Source organism: Melozone crissalis, unplaced genomic scaffold (assembly GCF_028551555.1).
Source record: "Melozone crissalis strain CALT ecotype California unplaced genomic scaffold, PUWL_Pcris_2 ptg000018l_1, whole genome shotgun sequence".
NCBI classification, from domain to species: domain Eukaryota; kingdom Metazoa; phylum Chordata; class Aves; order Passeriformes; family Passerellidae; genus Melozone; species Melozone crissalis.
Genome location: NW_026535796.1, coordinates 25,848,065 through 25,869,242, shown reverse-complemented (window position 1 = coordinate 25,869,242; position 21,178 = coordinate 25,848,065). Strand labels below are relative to the sequence as shown.

Here is a 21,178-nt window from a genome sequence, read left to right as displayed (position 1 = left end):
TTCAAACAGATGCAAATTCTCCACTAATGTAATAAACTTTTGGTTCTTTTCCTGGGTATGAGCTGTATGTTAGTGGAATTGAATGTAATATGCTATTTTGAAAATTGTTTATTTCTAAATGAGCTATTGCAGGAAAAAAAAAAGGAAAATACAAGTGTGCAAAAGTATTTGAAAGCCCTTACAAATTGTTGGATGTACATCATGCTTCACCCACTACAAATCTTGGCCACAAAAATGGAAAGCATTAGCAAAACATTAAAACGAAGCTGGAAACTGCTGATTATCAGTTTGCCACTGTCTTCAGATTTAATGCAGTACTTGGCTCAAAAAGTTCTTTAAAAATCCCCAATATAAGTGAAAATATTTACAAAATAGAATGTCTCTCACTTAATGCCTATTGGGCAATAGTCTTAAAACTCCACAGACACTTGTAAATCTGTCAAACGAATCATGGCTCATAAACAAACTTTCATGTAAAGAGCATTTCTGTGTCAATCAGACACAATTTGGAATTTTTTAAGCACCATTTTATAAGTAAACGCAAAACCAGAAATAGTTTAAAGTTGATAACAGTAAATTACTAACTATTTACTCACCAGAACCCCTCAGTAGCATTTACAGGAATCAGTCTGACAGCAAAACCAAGTATCAACACCATGAATTCCTATAAACCTGTCAGTGACACTATCCCCCATGAGTTATGCCTCTGTGAAAGCTGCTGAAGCTGCCCTGCTCCTGTCTGGTCAGAGCATGGCAGGTTACATTGCCAGGCTCACTCTTCCACTCAGCTACAACGCAAGCATATCTTTGACAGAAGGATTACTATTTGACAATTCTTTTTTAGAGCCCTTGCCTTTTCTGTTTCCAAGAGTATTTGAAATAATACTGCAAATGAATTCAGTGTAGCGCTAAATAATCCCAAATTTCTGTGTAAGAGAATCCATGATCTTTTACAGAGCACAAACCTGTTACGCTACTGGGATCTACACGCCAAAATTAAATCCTAATAAACCTCTGACAAATTTAATAAATTAATATTATTCAGCAAGTGCTATATCATTTTCTCATGATTTAGTTCCTTTGGTATTACTTTATTACTTTTTTGTTTGGAAACAACTTTGCAAGCTAAACAAATAGTTACTGGTGCAGAGGCATGTTTACCCATTGTACACCACTGCAGGATCTGGTTATGGTCTCCTGTTATTACATGCACTTAGATACCTACTCACTGGAGCTGTTCACATGGAATTAACTGAATGCCTTTTGCACTATCTACAGCTTTTGCATTTCTGTACAAACTTGCATGTAAGTTTCTTTTCAGACAGAATTTTAAATAATGTACAAAAGGCAACAGATTCATCTTGGTTCTGTGGGAGTGTGGTAAGAACTTTAACTTCCAACTGCAAGAGGCTATGCTGCTACTGACTCAGAAAAGTTTCAGAGACAGTATTTTACTTGCACTTTTGGACCCATATTGATCATCAGTACAAACAAATAATAGGCACACACAAATGTTCAAGCACTACCACCAAAGCCAGAGCAGGGCTGACTAACATGGACGTCTGTGAATAAAGCAGAGATGGAAATGCTGTGGAGCGGGAAATTCTCTGAGACAAAAATACCTGAGAAAAGCATAAATGGGCATCAGACTGTGGTAGCACTCTGTTCTCAAGCTCAGTCTCTGCTGCCTTAAATGAAAGTCAACAATTTAATGCAAAAAAGTGTTAGCACACGTAAAACTAAATACACCATCCCAACCTACTAATTGCTTGTATAGCTACTGTTCTGTGAAGATATTTTCAGCTAATTTAAAAGAAGAAATATTCTATATAAAGAAGAAGAAATGCTTCTATATAAAGTTTCTTTCTTCCCAAATTAATAATTCCTTTTTCTTAAAAAAATAATCCACAGGATAGAAGATAATAAGTCAAAAGTCAGTCTTTGAAAGACATTTCCTCATGACACACAGAAACATGTATCTGTTTAGGTGCTCTAGCTGTCACATATAAATGGACGGAAAAAACATTTCAGTGACACATACTAAGATGTGGAAAATGAAATAATTGAATTAGTGGCATACAAAAGAGTTTAAAAAGTTCACCTGCTCTGAATGAGTCAGACATCTTGACAATTCTCACAAGTTTGATCAGATGTTCCACCTTTGTCTTTTGAGGGGGCTTTTCTTGTTGTAAGTTCAACAACATTTTTGAATGTTTAGAGTTAGTGATGGCATACAGAGGAACTTTCAGGCCTATATTAGTTTTAGCTATTCTAAAATTTTTTTAGCTCCTTATTTGGTGAAAGGGCACCAACATATTATACAAATAATTTAAAAACCTTTCTGTTAAAATTGTTTCCCAGGAATACATTTAGCAAAATGAAAAAGACTGCTAGTAAAACTAAATATTTTTCACACCATAGCAACATATCTGAGCCTCTGCTTAATGTACTCCTTCTGAAATAGTAGTTTACATTCAGGGCACCCTTCAGCAGAGAAGCACACTGCAAGGGACAGAACAGTACATATAAATGATTATAATGACTAAAGCCTCGTAATTTTCCAGTCAAGCCTTTGAAAGATTCCTTTAAGTGATTCCAGTACACATGATTAGTAGAAACTTTTTAAGTGTCAAGATCCAAACATACAGAACTCCACACATCATTAAGACCTGTCAGGAGTGTAGAACTGTGCGCTAGCAGAATCTGCTGAGAAACTGAAACATTTCCCTTCGCTCTGAACAGTACAAAAAAGAGACTATTTTGAAACTGAAGAGTCTTGTGTGGGTAATTGAGAGGGAGACAATATTTTTAAGAAGCAAGAATAATATTTTCATCAGATGAGCTAAGATTTTTACTGTGCTAAGAAAGAAAAAGACCTTTCAAACATTTTATCACTTATTGTACTGAATTAGGGATCAGACATAAGAGAATTGTGCAATGGCTGAAACAGTTTATGAGCTGAAACTGTAAAAGCCAGAGAAGTGATCTGTTTTGCACTCTATTGCTGGATCTCTGATTTTATGTGCAAGACAGATCAAAAAGTTGGATCTAATTAATTTTTCCACCAAGCTGGTGAAGTTTGGTTCAGCTGAGCATTCAGCTTAGATTTAAAATCATGTAAATTCATAAACTATCAGCAGTATTAGCAGGAACATTTCACAAAGCGCCTATTAGCCCCACTACTACTAATTTGCACCCCACAGTCTGAAGTAATGCAGTTTCGATCTTTGATGTGTGACTGTCTCAATTCTAGCAGAAATCTGTCCTGTCTCTTACTGCATACCTCCACAAAGAGGAACAGTTGATGAGGTCCATAAACACGAAGTCACAGTTCCTCCCAACACCAGTATTTACCACTCTCCAAACTACATAACTCATTATCCATCACACACATTGATAGGGACAGTATTCCTCCCATTCCCAGATGTACACTACCTGCTCCCAGATGCATCCTTCATAGTTATGTAACTAATGCTTAACATACACACATGTATTTATTTATTTATTTAAAAGGGCACACAAAAAAGTGCACAGAAAATCATAAGTGTGGTATTTCCCAGATTCATTTTGGAATCTAAGCATTTGCAGAATGATTTTAACAAGAAATTTCTGAGAATTCTTCAGCCAAAGGAAAAAATATACTAAAAAAATTAACAGCATGCCATTGTTTAACCAACTGAAAGCCTTCTCCCTGTGCCTTTGAGCACACATGCAGACATCTGCTTTCAGGGAATAAAGTCTTCAAAAACATAATTGCTTTTCTTCTCTATTATATATTTGAATGCTTAAACCATTTAAACCATTCCATATTATTCTTTTTATCAAAATCTAAAAAATCTAATGAAATTTTAAGAAATTATCTACCTAGAAAAATTTATACTAAATGTATTCACATATGAACATTACCAGTGGAACACTGTCAAAAAGTTAGTTTTATTGTAAAATCAAATCCAATGCAGGTAGAGAAAATGCATTTTAAATGCCTGTGTTGGATCTTTCTAAATCAAAACACAGTGAAATACATTTCAGGCTGCTGAGGCAAAAGACTATTCAAAAAGTGATCAGAAAAATCTGAGATTGAAGAAGTGCCAACTCTTGCAAAAAAACCAAACCCCTTTTCCTGTACAAAGCCATCTGCTTTGCTCTTTTCCTTACACAATTTTGCATTGCCTCAAAACAGATAACGTAAATATTGGACTGTGCAAAAACAGTAAAACCACATACAAAACAACATGCTTCTTTTATGCTATTGCCCAGAGAAACAACACATGCACTTATTTGCCTCCTCATGTTCCACCACCCAGTTCAAATTTGTGTTTGCTTGCACTTCCACAATTTTAAAGAACATATAAGCAACAATGAGAATTAAATTATGTATGTCCTGTAAATTATCATACAACTCTGCTCCTGCTGCGAAGACTTTTTGACATGTGTGTTAGACAGACATTTCTCTGACAAAAGCCCCTCTTTTAAATTGACTTAAAACATTTAATTTAAATTAGACTAAGGCTTCAATTGGTTGAAAATATTTTAGAAGAGTATGTTTGATACTTTTTGGAATACTATCCTCCTAATAAATAAGCAATCATCTTTTATCAACACATAACTTTTGATTCTACAAATTATTTACAAAATTAATACTCAAAATTGGTATAATGCTTAGAATTTTCTTGACGTGATCCAGTAAACTTACTGTCTATCAAGCAAGTCAAACAATAGAAAAAACCCCTCAACACTGTAATCCTTGCACTGTGGATCATTACTGCATCATAATTTCACTAAAACTCTGGTCCACAGAACAGACTTTACCATAGGCTGTATTATGTATGAACTAAATCTATAATTCCACCTAAATAAATGATAAGCCATCAAATCAATTAATATCTAGAACAAAACCAGGCTATAGTTAATTAGGGGACATTTTGTTGCAAAACTTTTTCACTCAGTTTGAGGACTCTCATGGGAAAAGACATTTAGGAATTTTAAATTAACTTCTTGGAATAATACCAACAAAACTTTTCTGCCTTTGTATGTTTTCCTATTGATAAATATATTCCCTTCTAATCCTTGATAAATCTAGATGTTTTTCAGTACTTTAAATTTGGAAAATCAGAGTTTTAGTCTGCATGAACTGATTATTTTTCTTTTTGGAGTTTCCTCCTTGACTCTATTTAAAGTAACAGTTGCTGAAAGCATGGCAAATGAGTGACCCTTTTCAACTTCCATTCATTTCTTATTTTTAAATTCTCTTCCATGCTTTGCAATAGAATGTGATACACAGCTACCTGAAGAAGCACTGAATGAGAGCAGTGTAGATGCAGCAGTTTAGTCTGGTCTAATCAGCCATGCTGAGACACAGTGTTAAGAGAGTGACATGACTGGCGTGGTGTTTGTTAGTCACATCCAGTCCACTGGACATGTTTCTATGAACAAGCATATATTTTATACTATATAAATATATATTAATACCTGAAAAAAACTATTTATATTGTCATGACATTTAGGAATGAAAATTAAATGAAGCACCTGAAGAAGAGGCAGAAGAAGCCGGGTATGTTCAGCCCCCTTTAGAGAAACGGGCTGCAGATCTAGAGTTTCATGTCAACTATCTAATGAAAAACTAGAGAGAAGGTAGAGCCAGACTCTTTCAGGAATGCACATCTAAAGAAAACTGAGCAATAGTCACAAGTTGCAGCACAGAAAATCCTCACATGGGATAAAGAAAAGTACTCAAGATGGCAATAAAGCACTGGAGCAGGTGCCCAGAGAGGTGCTGCCATTTCCATCCTTAGATTCAAAACTGAGATGACTTTGCCCCTGTACAGCCTGATCTAAATACAAAGTTACTTTTGCTCAAAGGCTCTGGACCACAGGACCTCCAGATGTACATTCCAACCTACCAAACTGCACTTCTCTATCATTTTAAGATATCTGTAATGCTTCTGCATAAAAACCAGTGTGAAAATGGCCAACACAACATTGTAATTTCTCAACTTTTCTTGCACAGATTTACTCCCCTTTTAATCTTTTCATAAGGATTATGCAATTTTATAAAATGGAGTTGTCATAAACTTAAGTTTTGGTGAAGCTCTCCCATTTAAATGGGGAAAAATTAAGGTTACATACTTATGAAAGGTACAGATCTGTCAACAACTAGGTTAAGAGGTGCCCAATATGAAACCATGTCTTCTGTCTCAAACTGACAATTGTATAGCAGATCCCTAAAGTCTTCTTTTTATTTTAGATTTTTTTTGTCACATACGTGTTTACAAACACCTACATATATACTCACACACAGTGAAGTTAATAAAATTTAAAACTTATACACAGTACTGAAAAAATAAGAGTAAGAAAATTGCAACCACTATTTCTACTGGTGGGAATCAGAATGTTACAATCTCTCTCATAGTAAATTTAATTAATTATGAGAAAAAGAAGTGACTCTTCAAAATCCTTAGTATGGGCCTACCTTGGTTTCCATTTTTAACAATTCAATAAATATCTTTGCTGTTTTATTTGTCAAGAATAGAAACAAAGTTATAACAAACATCACAGAATATTACAGGAGGCATCTCATATTGCTTTGAGGAACAGAGCAGCACAAAATTTTAAAATTTTATGTACTGTATTACAAAGAAGAGGAATGAGTATGACAGATGGAAACAATCTACAGGGCAACTAATTAAAATTGTTCAACTTCAGACACAGATTAATAAAAAGATTCATGGTAAAACTTATACTAGTCTATCAAACTTTGGTAAAGTGGCTTTCTTTCTGAGTATCTTCTTACGATGATGTATTTAAAACATTTTGTGTTTATTCCAGAAGAATACCAATTTCAAGAATACCAAGTGGTATTGTTCAAATTAGAAGGTAAATCATGTTTGGACACAGGGAAAGAAAAATGTGGGAATCATTCACTGCCCTAGACAACAAATAAGAAGTCTTACAAACTGAAGCAAAGTAAAACCGTTTCTTTCCATAACTCTACATTAACTGGAAAGCTAGCAAGGCTAGTATGAGTTAAATGAATAAATGTATCTGCTTATGATACTATGTAATATTTGAAAACCTTGGAAATACACCAACAGACCTGGAGTGAAAACCTGAGTTTACAGAAATTTCTTTCTAGTTGGGTATTAGAGTGGAACCAGATTTAACTCCAAAATTTTCATCTTACCATCCAATATTCACTTCTTTCCCCTTAAAGCCTATATTAAATGCATATTTTCGTTTCTCATTCTTTTTAACCGAAAACACCTATGATTAAAAAGATTGTTCTGGAATATGTTTTAAAAACCTGTTGGATTAAGGTTCTCCAAAAACCTTTTTGAATTCCTGAGTCTAACTCCAGTCTAATCCCTTCAGAGTAAAGTTAGCTTGTACCTTTAAAGTCTAATCTAAAAGATTTAAAAATAGCAAATTGTATGGAACTCAATCTGTTTATCTGAAAAGGATGAAAGGGTTTGTACTCCATCTAGATTTGAACTTTTGGTTCCACAGTGTCTAGGTATTTCAAACTAGAGGTTTATACCACGAGGTTTATAAGACTCGACACTCATGATAATTCCATCTTTCCTATGTTAATAACCATGTTAGAAACATAAATGAATGCCTTGATAAACTAGTCAAATATATTTTTAAATACTAAATGACAAATAATATGAAAAGTAACTATCAAAATTTCCATTTCAGTTGCAAGAAGTGATATGCTTCTTTTTTTAAATAATTTCTTACAAATCTCATAAAAAAGGGAAGTCAAAAGCAGGAACATTAGTTCATTACCTAATGACACGATGAAAACCTCTCTCCCATTTATTGCCTTTGTCTCATCCCACTTGCAAGGTAATCTGCTCAAGACTACCTTAGCCAACAAACTGTGAAACAAATCCAATGCACCCTATAACACAGGCAGCCCCAGTTAATATTGTTCAAATTATTTACATCTGAAGGGCCGCGCCTGTCTGGATAGCTGGGCCCGACGCTTCTCTGGACTTGCTTTCTGCTACTCACATCTGTTTCAGCTTTAGACTTTCACTGGTATTCTGCCAGCAGCCACAACTTTTTAATGGCTACAATAAACTACAGAGACTCATCAAATCTTTGTTGTACGTGTTAAAATTATAATCTCTTCAATTAAAATTCTGATTTAAAAATTAACTACAGCATTAACTGAAGAAAAAATTTGAAAGGGAATCTTTGAAAAAAGATAAGTTCTTATATAAGTGATTGTTTGTTTAAATGTAGGAGAAACAATCACAAGGAATGCTTGCTAGAGTCTGTTGCATATTCTAAGTGATAAAATACCAACATTCTGAAAACATTTCCACAACCTTTTTTGTTTCACATCTTTGCTGTCATTAACTTTGTGTGCTAATTGCTGTGACTGGCTTTAAAACACACCTTTACAAAGAATTATGGAAACAACCTCAAGATAACAATTTTTCTAGATTTGCTACAAATACCTACAAAAATTTGGTTTAGAAGACAGAAATGAGTGATTACAAGAAAGCTGAAGTTTTTACTTTAAGAGTAAGAGTTTAGCTTTTCCTACTCGCTGTTTGCGTCTTTGCAATGTAGAACAAATATGATGTGAATGCTCCAGCCTCAATGCAGCTCCTGCTCGACTAAGATGTATGACAGCAGGACTACATGCTGAAAAAGTACAAGATCAAACACAGATCATGTTTCTGCAAAAACTAGCCCAAAAGAGGGCAGGCCAAGGGGCTCACAGGGCCAAGCGATGAGAGGAGATAGAGCACTCACTTATGCCTGGGTCGAACAAACAACAACTGATACTTTCCTACCACTATTAACCTTTGAAATTATCCTAAGGATGGCAGTGACCTAATCCAGCAATTCCTAGCTGTAAGGATAAACTATTTCGAAACGGTTTTCAGCGCCTTTCATTGAAAAAATTTGAAAACAATTATCTTGTTCAATTCTGATTATAAAAGGACTCTTCTAGACTGGTGCAAACATGCAAATCTAAATGTAAAACTTTTTACATGTTTTTAGGCAGATTCTCTTCTTAAACTCCATCTTCTACACAGAACTCCCTTAGTAAAGTAGAAACTTTCCTATAACAAGAAAAAGGCTTAAAATATTCAGTCATCATTTGTTGAATTTATTTTAGAAAATTACATGCAGCACAAAATAAAAAGAAACTGCTTGAAATACTTAAGAGCACAACCCTTCCTACTTTATTTCCACTCAGTACCTTGATTGATAGATGAGTTGGGTTTCTGAGCCCCTCTTTATAATAAACATTTTAAAATGTTTATTTTATGTCCCAGGGTGAAAATATTTTGAACTGGAGCTTTCCATTTCCCTTTGCTCTGCCTTGGCAAGCTGTGTTTTATTTCTACATTAATAGTATTCAACTCTTTCTTGTAGCTTTTAAATTGTTGTTATACAAGTACTGAAGAAAGTATTTATGTTATGGAGCTAACAGATATCTTCAGTTAAACACATAGTTCTGGAGAAGCCAGAGAAAAATTCACATATAACTGAAGGAATATTCAGAAAGATTTCTTAAGGGGCCTTTCGATTGTAAAAGGGAAAATTACTTTTCAGGATCTCTACTTTCATTTTTATTAAGTCATGAGTTAAATTTTTTTTCTTTCTAATTTATGTGAGTAATTTGTGCCACAGTGTAAAAACTCTAAATGAATCAACACTATAAACCTAATTAGCAATAAGAAAACCCCATAAAGATCACATTTTAAATGGCACTTTGTTGTTAGCAGAACAAATGTGAAAGTTCCCAGTTACCTTCTAGATCTCTCCTCAGTTTCCTTAAGTCTTTTATTAGGTCTTCAAATTTAACTTGGGAGGCCTGGAAAAAATCCTGTGGTTCTGGTAAAGGAAAAATACTCTTGTCTGTTCCTGCTTCCTAAACAAACAAACAAACAAACAAACAAGCCACTATAAAAACTGAATGCATTTAAAGTGAAATAAGTAGCTTTTTAAAAAAATTCATCTATGCAACAGCGTTATAAAATTACAAAAATCACATCTTTTAAATCATTCTTGCTAAAACAACATCTCATTCAAGATTAAATATTGACCATTCTGAGCATTGAAACTTCCTTTTAGATGTTGTAAAGCAAACTGTGCTCAATTTAAACTTTGAAACAACATTAAACACAGAACATTTCAGTTAATTTTATGTTAATCAAGGTTTAGATAAGGGATTAGAAGTTTCTTAGAAAAAGATAACAGGAATGCCCATTTTAATGCAAGAAGGGATCTAATGACAAACGTTTGTGGTTTCACTCTCTCACAATTCATTAAAAACACACACACTTTATAAGCATAAATTGGAAATCCTATTCATATATTTCCTGAAGCACTTCACACTGATAAAAATACACAGCTGAATGCTTATGTGGGTAAATAAATAACAGGGGTTAAAGCCTGCATGGAACCCCTAAGTATATACCTTATTTTTAGCACAGTAAGAAAAAATAATCAGAAGTAAAACAAATAAACAAACAAAGCCAAGAGAACCCCCCCCCCCCCCATACAAAATAAAACAAAATTAAAAAAGACCCTGCAACAAACCAACAAAAAACTTTTACAAGGTTCAAAGCAATATCTCCAGTGGAATTTTAGGAAGTAAAGTATGTATAAATGGTATTAAGTTTGAAATATGCATATGCCTGCATGGATTTCAATCTGTAATAAAGGAAAACGCATAGGTTGGAGAGCTAATTGTTTAGTGAATGGGGAAAGAATAATTTTTTATTATAAACATTTTGGTGGAGAAAGTGCAATGGATGATAATTACACTGTGTTTATTTACTCCCAAGGAAGATACACAGTTTTGTTTCACAAAATTCCCTGAAGTAAAATTACAGCATAGGAGGAAGTTTGCAGAAATATTAACTAAATTAATGAAATAAATATTTTAATAAATTCTTTAGAAAGTATAAAAATCCCAGTTCCCCCCAAAAAATCCAAACCAACAAAAATACCAATGAGAGAAAACACAAGAAAAAAAAGAGAAACAAAGCCAAAAACCTTAAAGAAAGAATACTGATACAGATCTATATATCTGAGGACTACTAACTCATCAATGCAACAACCTTATGTAAGAATTTAAAAAAAGAGAAGAGAAAATAAAAAAAAACCTAAATTGTTGAAAATCATTGTTAAAATAATTTAATAGCAACATTTTCATATAAAATAAAATAGTTCAAATTTTCCACTCAGTAAATTTGGCTATTGCCAATAACAAAAAATAAAAAAAAATATATATAATAAATGAATGCATATAATACATATAACTGCATGTACAGAGGAGTATAATATAGAATACAATGGAACTTACAGCAGCATTTCAACCCCAAACTTCACCCCCATCAGCTGACCCACCTATCTTAAAATACCAACCTGTCCTTGCATTTTTTGTCCTAAGAGAGAAATCGGGCTTCTCCCTTCCAATACCATGGCATCAGAAGAAATTTTACAATGTTTCAGCAACCCAGATGTAATAAGGCAGGGCTGGAGAGACCACCTGTCCAGTCTGCATCAGTCACCGCTAACTGCCTGCAGTGGTTCTCTCAGCAACCAAGGTCAAATTTTTCCAAGTCTTACCTTGAAACTTAGAGCAAGTTTCATGCCTATTGAGGTACACAACTATTATAAGAAAGCAAAAGAAATGGATTTTATTTCCCCATCTGAGGTATTACATTCAGATTTCTATAAAGCTGTAACAAACCCTTTCACCATCTCTTAAAGAAACCAAGTTTTGGAGAGGCTGATAGAGCAAATCCTTTACCTTATCACAATGGCGTAGGTAGTATATGACAACATAATCCACAAGATTAATACCATTGTCCTAGAAAAAATTTAAAATGTGTGATTAACACTGATTCAGTGTGAAAATGTACTCTATTTAAAATTAAATGAATTATTATTTTATATTGCTGTGAGAAATAGGATTCACAATACTTTTTTAGCCTTAGCATTACTGATCAAAAAAATTTGATCTTTTACAACAGCGACTTCATCGTACCATTACTAGATTCAGAGTTTATTTTTTTTTAAATACCAGAAAAAATACATGCAGAGAAGAATACATGGGAGAAGCTTTTTATGTAATAAGAGAAAACATTACAGAATGATAATATTAACTCAAATAAAAATATTATTCAATAATACTACTCTTAAACATAGTATCAACTAAATATTACAGGCACCTCAGGTACAATAATGTGAAAAGAATTTCTTGATTCCTATATTCTCAATCATCTATAAGAAAGATCCAAAAAAGGCACAGATACTTTACATATTTTATTCTAAGTATGAAATTAGATAGCATTCAACTAAGAAGTATACCTCATGCCCTGTTACCGTATAAATATGAATTTTAATTCTCACTTTATGGAATCACTATTTCCATGTTCCTACGCACAACTGTAAACAGTATTTTATTTTGTTACATGTCATTGGGTCAGCATGGGCCAGATGAACTAAGGAAAAGTTATACATTACATTCAGCAATATAAAAGAACCATGATATAGGGAATTATATCTGGAATGCCTTTGAAGTATTTTGGATGTGTTTTCATATTTTATATTGACAGGTATCAGAACAAACATTTGTATGTGAACAATGTCTGACTTCCTGTACAGAGTTGCCTTGTCTATATGAGAGTCTGCAGCACATTATATTTTATTAGTATCATACACCAGCAAAATTCTTAACTAAGTAAGTCACTGCTGTCATGCAGGAAAAGTCACCCTGCATGTTTAAGAGTTTTAGAAGCCATTACTGACAGGTCAAAAAATCTCAATAAAAAGTAACTTTCTAAGCTCATATGACAATAAATGACTTTTATGTGAAATAAGAGGTATTTAGCAGTGGCTCTTTACCTTAGCTCATGGAATTCAGCTCAGTTAAGATGTATTTGCTGGCAACTCACGAGAAGGGAATAATAGGACAAAGGAAGAATAACTTAATGCTCAAGTGTACAAGACCCTGCATTCTTCTCCTTTTCAAATACAGACTAACAATTACATCTGAGGTTTCACATCTCCCTGAACCCTATGAGTTTTCATGCATTTTGAAGGCTAATAACATATTTATTCTGGCTACCAGTAAACTGTAAATAATGTGGGTTTTTAGCTTGTTTTGCTAAGGAACAAGTCTTTCATAGTTATTTTTTATATCAGTCACTCCTTTTCATAATGCATAATTTTGGAACAAGCTTGCTAAATTCAGCCACATTGGAAAGTCTCAGAGATTATTAAATTCTATGAAGTTTATAGGTAAATAAAAGAGTGACACTAAGCCTAGCAGTTCTGCTGAGAAAAGTCAGGCAAAGCTGAGTTTTACATTTTTCTTCAAGGCAGCTAGCCAGCCAACAAACGCCTGAGTAATGGAAACTTGGCCTGGTTCTAGTTAAGCTGCTGTTTGTACTGTGTCTTCTCCATGCAGTAGGACTGGGAAAAGGCGGTTATATGGAACAGCTGAACCATCACAGTGAAGACAAAAGTAAGAATTAGAATCACGAAATAATTTCAGTCAGAAAATACCTTTATGATCATTGAGTCCAACTGAAAATTCAGCACTGCCAAATCCATCAGTAAACTATATTCTTAAGTGCCACCTCCAGGGTTGTTGATTCCATAATCTCTCTGGGCAGCCTGTTCCAATGCCTTATAACCCTTTCAATGAAGAAATTTTTCCTAATATCCAAGCTAAACTTCCCATGCAAGAACTTGAGGCTGCTTCCTCTCATCCTATTGTTTGTTACTTAGGAGAGGACATCAACCCCCAGCTGGTTACAGTCTCCTTTCCGGGAGCTACAGAGAGTGATAAGGTTTCACCTGAGCCTCCTTTCCTCTGCTAAACTACCCCAGCTTCCTCAGCTGCTCCTTATAAGACTTGTGCTCCAGACTCTTCATCAGTTTTGTTCATCTTTGGACATGCTCCAGCACCTCGACATCCTTAGGAGACAAAGGTCTCAAATCCTTTGGAAAAAGCTTTCATTAAAACACTGAACAATTCATCAAATGTGTTTCTACACTTTGTTAATGATGATAAAAGGAAAACAAGTAAAACAAAATGCTCCATAGATAAACTGTTTTGCTGACACTTCCTGTCTCACAAATGCAGTCCGGTGTACATGAAGCACAATAGGGAACAAAAGCTTAAAGTCTACATCTCTTGTAGTCAAGAAAGCATGCCTCACAAGAAAAGTAGAAGAGCGTGAAAGTTTTTTCCTCACCCTCCAAGTCTATACCAACATCAGCAGAAAATTATCTCCTATTCTTTGCTGCTTCCTATATCCATGTGGTGTCTAGGTATGTTCTGGCAAAGAATTACTTCAAGCAGTGTTCCCAATGCCTACATTCCCTAACACCTCCTGCTCTGCCCTACAGAAATAAGAAACAAAGTAATCTCATCTCAGAAGGTTTCTAGCCTTTCAGCCTGACTTTGATCCTAGCATGACTAATCAAAAACCAGCTAGTGCTTCTCAATTTTTTACAAAATAATTTACTGCCATCTATGAGCATTTTCTTACGCATGCCACTCAAATTTCACATTCCACATCCATTTAACTGATAATTTAAAAAAAAACCCTGAAAGTATCTTGTTGGGTGTGACATCTCTTTGATCCCTTATACATAATTTGTTAGTGTATACACTACAATGAACAATTACGGATATTTTGATTTTAAACCTGATTTTTAAAGAGTTTTCATTTACACAGAACAATCTTCATTTAAGAGCATGAAAAAAGAATGAGGACATTTACTGGGTAAGACTTGAGCAATCTGTGCTCTCTCACTTTTCTCTACCCTACTACTATTAAGTCCCTGCTAATAAAAGAGACACACAGAAGTTCTCAGATAAGGTAATTATCCTAGTAGTACCAAACAGGAGAAATTAGATATTAAGGAAACACACACATATTCCAGAGAAGAAGGTGAAAAGCTAGGAGAAAAAAAGAATGAAAACTGTACAAAGCACCTAGTTTTTTCAAGGAAGAATGGTAAGAAATAAATTATTAACTCCTGTCAGATGAAGAAACAATAAAAAAAATCACTTCAGAAAAATTATCTTTAACCAAACATAAGTACTTACTCTGCTTTTGACATCTTTTAGTTTGGGGAGTATTTCCAAACCAAACCCATCAGCTTGACCTCGGGTCCTATTCCCTCCGTTCATATAATTTCCAAAAGCCAGAATCAAGCCCAAAATTTCCTTTACACTTTTCATGCTCAGCAAAGCCTGGAAAATGGATACTGGTCTGTAAATCTGGTTGACATAAAAATTCTAATTGCTAATATAAAATGTTTTTTTCATTTTATTTTTGCTATAGTTTTTTTCTTGTCTGTTTATACCTTGGTATGTAAGGGGAGCTGAAGCTGGTGCAATAATCAAAACTTTAAGAGAAGCATTTTTTACACTACATCTCCGTAAGATAAATATGTTAAATGTAATCCATATGAAGCAAATTATATGGCATCAAATACTATGTCAATGACAAAAAGATTAATGGAAGATTTCTAAACATTCTCAGAAGACTTAAAAATCTTACATACAAGGAGGTGGTTTATCATGAGTTTGCATCATGCACAGTTAAATGGGGATGTGCTATTTTTGCTGTCACCAGTCTGCTTCTCATGGATCTGAAAATTCACATTCCTGGATCCATACTTAATCCAGACATGAGAGAGCTAGGACTAACTAATTACATACCTCAGATCAGAAAACAGTTCTAGAAACACAGTGTAGAACTAGGAAATTATTTTCAGTTTCATATAAAGACATGTCTCAGTTGACAATCTGAGGCCACAGGCATAATTTTTAACTATGTAGTCTTATACACTAGATAAATCAGTTTCAGTGTGAACTCCTCAGAAGTGAACTGAAGGCAATACAGCTTTCCCTATCTCACACAACACTGATTTTTCATACCCCCTTTGGAAAGGAAGGAAACAAGTAACCATTTCTATTACAAAGAAATCCAAATGGATAGAGCATGGGTACTCTGTGAAAGCAAAGCTAGTCAAGAACTAATCTTCAAATTAGAAAAAAAAAAAAATTAACTACTTTTCTGGTTAGGATGTTAGACCTTTAGGCCACTATTTAATTTCTCCCCTAATTTTCACCTTGTTCTACTTTTCATAATTTATTTGTTATAATTTAAAAATCTTGTCCTTAGTCTTTCATATTGTGTAGATATTAGGTAGACTTTGCCCATAGTAAAAATTATGCTGTATCAGGGTTACCAGAAATTAATAGATGCCAAGGGAGAGTAAGAAGATAATGAACATGACACGCATCTACTGGCATTAACAGGGCTATGCAAATAAAAGGCAGTTTGCAAGGTCCTGTACTAAGCTTGCCTTATATTTAATTCCTAGTTTATGGAGATTATCTATTATGCAAAGTAATAAAAATCTACCATTTAAATACAAATAAATTTCTACATACTCCATGGGGCATCACATGCAATGAACTTTCCCGCTTCCCTCTTCCTTCTTTTAAGCAACTAAAAATTTACTACTATATTTATTTCCTAAAAAGTCAGTAAGCAAGATCAAAGTTCCTCACTTATGGTAAAAAAGAAGCCTAAATACTCTAAGACAAAATTAAAATTAACTTAAGTTTTAATTTAGCTTTCATGAGGACTCACCTTGGAAACACGAGTCACAATATCGACCTTCCGGTGCACTGATGTTATCCCTTCAAGGAAAACCGACTGGAAGATAATACACTGAGCTCGCTCTGCAAAGTTGGGGATTTGAGACAACTCATACAGAAATCTGTGGGGAAAAAAGGACTATTAATGAATCTTTATAATTCTTCTCAGTGGATTACATAATGGATCAAAGCCTACAGTATCATGAAATATACATGCATTCTTTCCTTTTTGAATCAAATCTGTCAGAATTTATAATTGTTATATTCTTTATGGTAAGAATGCATTAAAAATCTTATTAATGTCAAGAAAAAGGCAAGACATTAACCAGTATCATATCAACCATTAACTATCATAGCTGCACAGTAATAAACAGAGGAATCTCAAACTTAAATCATCCATTTGGAGAAAAAGAAAATCTACATAGCGCTACCTACATACCAACTTATACAGTCTTGCTTCCCTTAAAAATGTGCTCAGAAATACAGAACTCAATACTTTCCTACAAATTTATTTCATACTATAAAATTTCTGCCAACAGCTTTCTTCTGATTCTTAGCATCAATTTTCCTTTTCTAATTCGCACCACACTTTCGATCATATAGCAGCATGTTCCATGGGAACACACCTAGCTGTGTATTTAGCTCTAAAATACTTGCAGAGTATATCTGCCTTCAGTCACTGCTCAGCAAAGGTACTAAGCCTTCATCTGCTCTATATCTGTTCTCACAGATATATATATATTCCTCATGACTCTATTGTAGCTTTTCATCTGTTAACTCTTGGTAAATAACAATAAATGAAGGCACATTCAACAACTGTAGTGTAGACCTCACAAAATAAAAGCATCTCAAAGCATGAGTAATTCCTCCCTTTTCATCAATTTAAAATAAAAGAGCTTGGCTAATAATACAAGAAGCTCTAGCATTTATATAATAACAATAATTTGCTCTTGGGTTTTTAATTCAAGACTTCAGAGATACAAAAGCTTTCTTGAAATCCAGAAGCAAGCTTGTCTTTTGCTCCAGTATCACTGAAGCATCATTCTTCTAATCTCCTGTCTACAGATATCCTCAGATTCCCCCTAATGCAATGCTGTAAGGATTTTTTTCTACCTCACTGAATTACAGGAAATCCAGTATTCAATTTATTAGCTTGAATTATTTTTAACTTAATTTTAATTATTTAGGCCAATAGACCTTATTTTTCCAAATTACTTATTTTTCACAATAAATAAAAGCAGTATGTTTAAATCTGCTTTACATGTTTCTCATGGATGCTAGGCTTTGCTGAGTACATAGTGACTGTTTAAAAAACCAGCAGAATTCACCTGTGGCGGGTGTGAAATACTATGTTTTAATTGGACAATTTTTTTGTTTCTTTTTGTTTCTTTTTCTTTCTTGCCTGATGAAAAAACCTATTGTGAGAGAAGGATCAGGGAGGCCCAGCTTGGCTCTTAGACTTAAGAAGTGGGAAAAAAGAAATGCCAAGCTGGTATTAATAAAAATGCTTCCTATTGGGAATGAATGGTATTGCCAGGAAAAAAAAAAGAGGGTATTTTGCACTTTGTGTGAGAGAAACAAAGGAAAGAAAAACCAAACTCCTTCATTAAAGTTCTAGCATACATACAATTAAAAAGTTTAAATTTAAAAAGTCAAATGACACATATTCTTGCCTTCCTGTGAAAAGAGAACTATTTCCCACATGGCTGACCATTGAATATAATGTCATTGTGCTAAGAGTTAAAAGAGCATCAGTGTAAAAAGAAGATGTCTTCAGCTTCTGGAATTCAGAGTATTCAAAGTAAATAACCAGACAGAACACTTACAACTGAAATCTGTCACAAAAAGGAATCTTAGTGACTACAAATGTAGCAACTAATTCAAAAGTCATAGCATGAAAACTATGGCTGTCACAAATAAACCACCAATTCAGATGGACAAAACTTCAGAAGAGAAAGAAACATTCTTATTTCAATTTTACTCTGAGAAAAGTAGGTTTTTTACTTAAAATAATGATGATGTGGCTGTGACATGGCTTTTGGATGGGTTTCTCATTACTACAATTCTGATGGCTGAAAATAAACATAGAAAATGAGGTACATCGTACTCCTCTCTTTCAGAAACTGTCAAGAAAAAATGCTTTTACTTGAAAACTCCTTTAGCCTACCAGAATCTTCTAGTTAAGGACTTGAGAGAACTTTCAAGCCAGGCATATTGTTATGGTGTTAGTGTAAGAGCACATTCTTGCAGAAGATGGACAAGGAAGGCTGATTCTAAGGAGGTAAACTAATTTCCAGATGACATTTATCTGCATTTGAAGAATATAAAATTTAGAAGCAATTTCTTAGGAAAAAGGTGTATCTAATCCTGCAAGCCTCTAAGTATGACAGCAGGATTTAAACTGAAGTCCAAGCAGAGCTGTCTTCAAAGAGAAGCCAGTGGCATTACTGGGACAAGGATTATAAATCACTCCCTACTTCCTGAATCAAACTACATTCAAACCAGTACCATATTGTTACTATTTCCTTCATTAGTACTTATTTCATAGTGGAGAAGCCTACACAGACATTATACTACAACTAAATGGAGTCTCTTGGAAAGTAGCTATAGCGTCTGTATCCTGCTAGGAAAGTCTCGAACTGTGGCCAATTTTGCATATAAATCTTTAACATGCCAATTAATATTAGCATTTTAACAGCTATTATCATGAAGAATAATTTAGGGGGGTATTGTTACGTTGCTGTCATCCTTACAGTGTGTGCCAAATTTAACATCACGTGTGGAGAAGAACGTCAGTGATACCACTAAAGCTTTTTATCTGTCTGGTAATCCAAACATGTAAGGGTTTCCTTTAGACTTCAGTGAACTCAATTCAAAGGTTCCACTATATGAATGACAACTGTTAGCATGTGCAATCGTTTGATAAATTATTTCATGTACACTTTTGTTCTCATTCTCATTAAAGACAATACTGAGGCTTATGCCCCACAGCATAATCACACATACAAATTTAGCACTTTTCTGTCTTTAACCTTTTATGGGGCTAATAAGTAAAGCACAGCTCCAACAAATCTCCTGTTCTGCAGTTAGGCAGACTTAGAGGCTGACTGAGACAACAAAGCCAGGGGCACATCATCTACTGAGTTTTCAGAAAGCACATTATTTTGAAGGTCCAACAAAATTTACAGAAGTGCATAAAGCAAATTGTTTGCCCTTTAAGCTACCTTCTTAAAAGCTAGTGTTCTTAACCTGTGCAGTTTAATTATAGGGAAAAAATGGGATACTTAAGACTTGCAGAAAGAGCATTGAGTAATAATTGATAAAAAAATAGCTTTTGTTTTTGATACTACTATTTCACTCTGAACCACCAGGCATAACTGCTTCATTTACAGTTCTTAATTATGGAACAATGATAGTATAAATCTGACTTTGCATTTAATTAAGATTAACCTCTCTCCACTATAAGTTACAAAAAAGACAACCTCCTATAACCCTAGAGCTCTACAAGATTCGTATTCTCCAGAAGACAAAATGCATTCATATTTATTTAACTTGGACATACAGCAAACAGACTGCCAAAGAGTCAAGCTCTGGAAAACATCAGCTAGTCACACAATGTATTCTTATGCCCCAAGCCAAGGCAATGAAAACCATGGACATGGCATGCAAAAGTAAGCTAGTATATAAACTTTACAGATATTTGTCTTCTTAAGACTTACTAAAGAACAATAGCCTCTCTTCATCAAGAGTAAGGTAACAGCCTTATCTCCTAATATTAGTGTGCAGTTACAAGTGAATATTTAGCTGCCTCATATAAGGAGCAAAAGAAAAAAAATAACCTGTTCTTCAGCACTTACATTTTAATGGGGAAAAAAGGTATGAAAATACATTAATTCTGACATTAACCATCATATACCATCTCTGTTTGAGTTCCTCCTCCCCCTACCCTTTCTTACACCAGAGACAGCAGAATAGACAAAATGGAAAAGGAAACAAGACAACAGAGAGGCCTCTGGGAAGGAAGAATTGAAAAGGATAAGAGTACAGAAGAAAAAAGGCAGTGAAGTAGCAGAAGACAAAAAACACTGATAGGCCAATGTCTGAAATCAAATGTCTACACAAATATAAAATTCAGGTTTACCGTTCTGCTCAAAAATTCTTGAGGATTCTTTCACATCAGTCTAAGGTGTATTACAACACAAGGAGCAACATTTAACTTTTTCATCCTAACAGTTGTCACTGGCCACAACAGTTCCAGGAGAACTGTGGCATCAGTCTTTTAGGTTTACACTGAACCTAAAGCATCAGACCAGAGTATCCAAGGTGTCTTTGACCATAGGATCAACCCAAACCCTCTGTTCATGCAGCTTCTTCAAACAATTAACAACCAAAATCAGTTAGGCCTCGCTTTATGTAATGCTAATTAAGCCACAAATGCTCTAAGGGAAGGAAAAGCCTTTTAAAAATGTGAGAATGGGAACAAAATTCTTATTGATTCAAGGCAACATATTT

At 34.3% G+C, this 21,178-nt stretch overlaps 1 protein-coding gene across 4 annotated transcripts in view; it reads right to left on the bottom strand.

Moving 5' to 3' along the window:
* Positions 1-21,178, bottom strand: part of FMN1 (formin 1) — a 167,751-nt gene that overhangs the window by 37,171 nt on the left and 109,402 nt on the right. For all 4 annotated transcript variants that reach the window (XM_054275276.1, XM_054275279.1, XM_054275278.1 and 1 more), the window contains 4 exons: positions 16,659-16,788; positions 15,101-15,247; positions 11,786-11,845; positions 9,775-9,895 (listed from right to left, as the gene is read on the bottom strand). In XM_054275276.1, the coding sequence (XP_054131251.1) occupies positions 9,775-9,895; positions 11,786-11,845; positions 15,101-15,247; positions 16,659-16,788 (458 nt within the window). The remainder of the gene's footprint in view (positions 1-9,774; positions 9,896-11,785; positions 11,846-15,100; positions 15,248-16,658; positions 16,789-21,178) is intronic.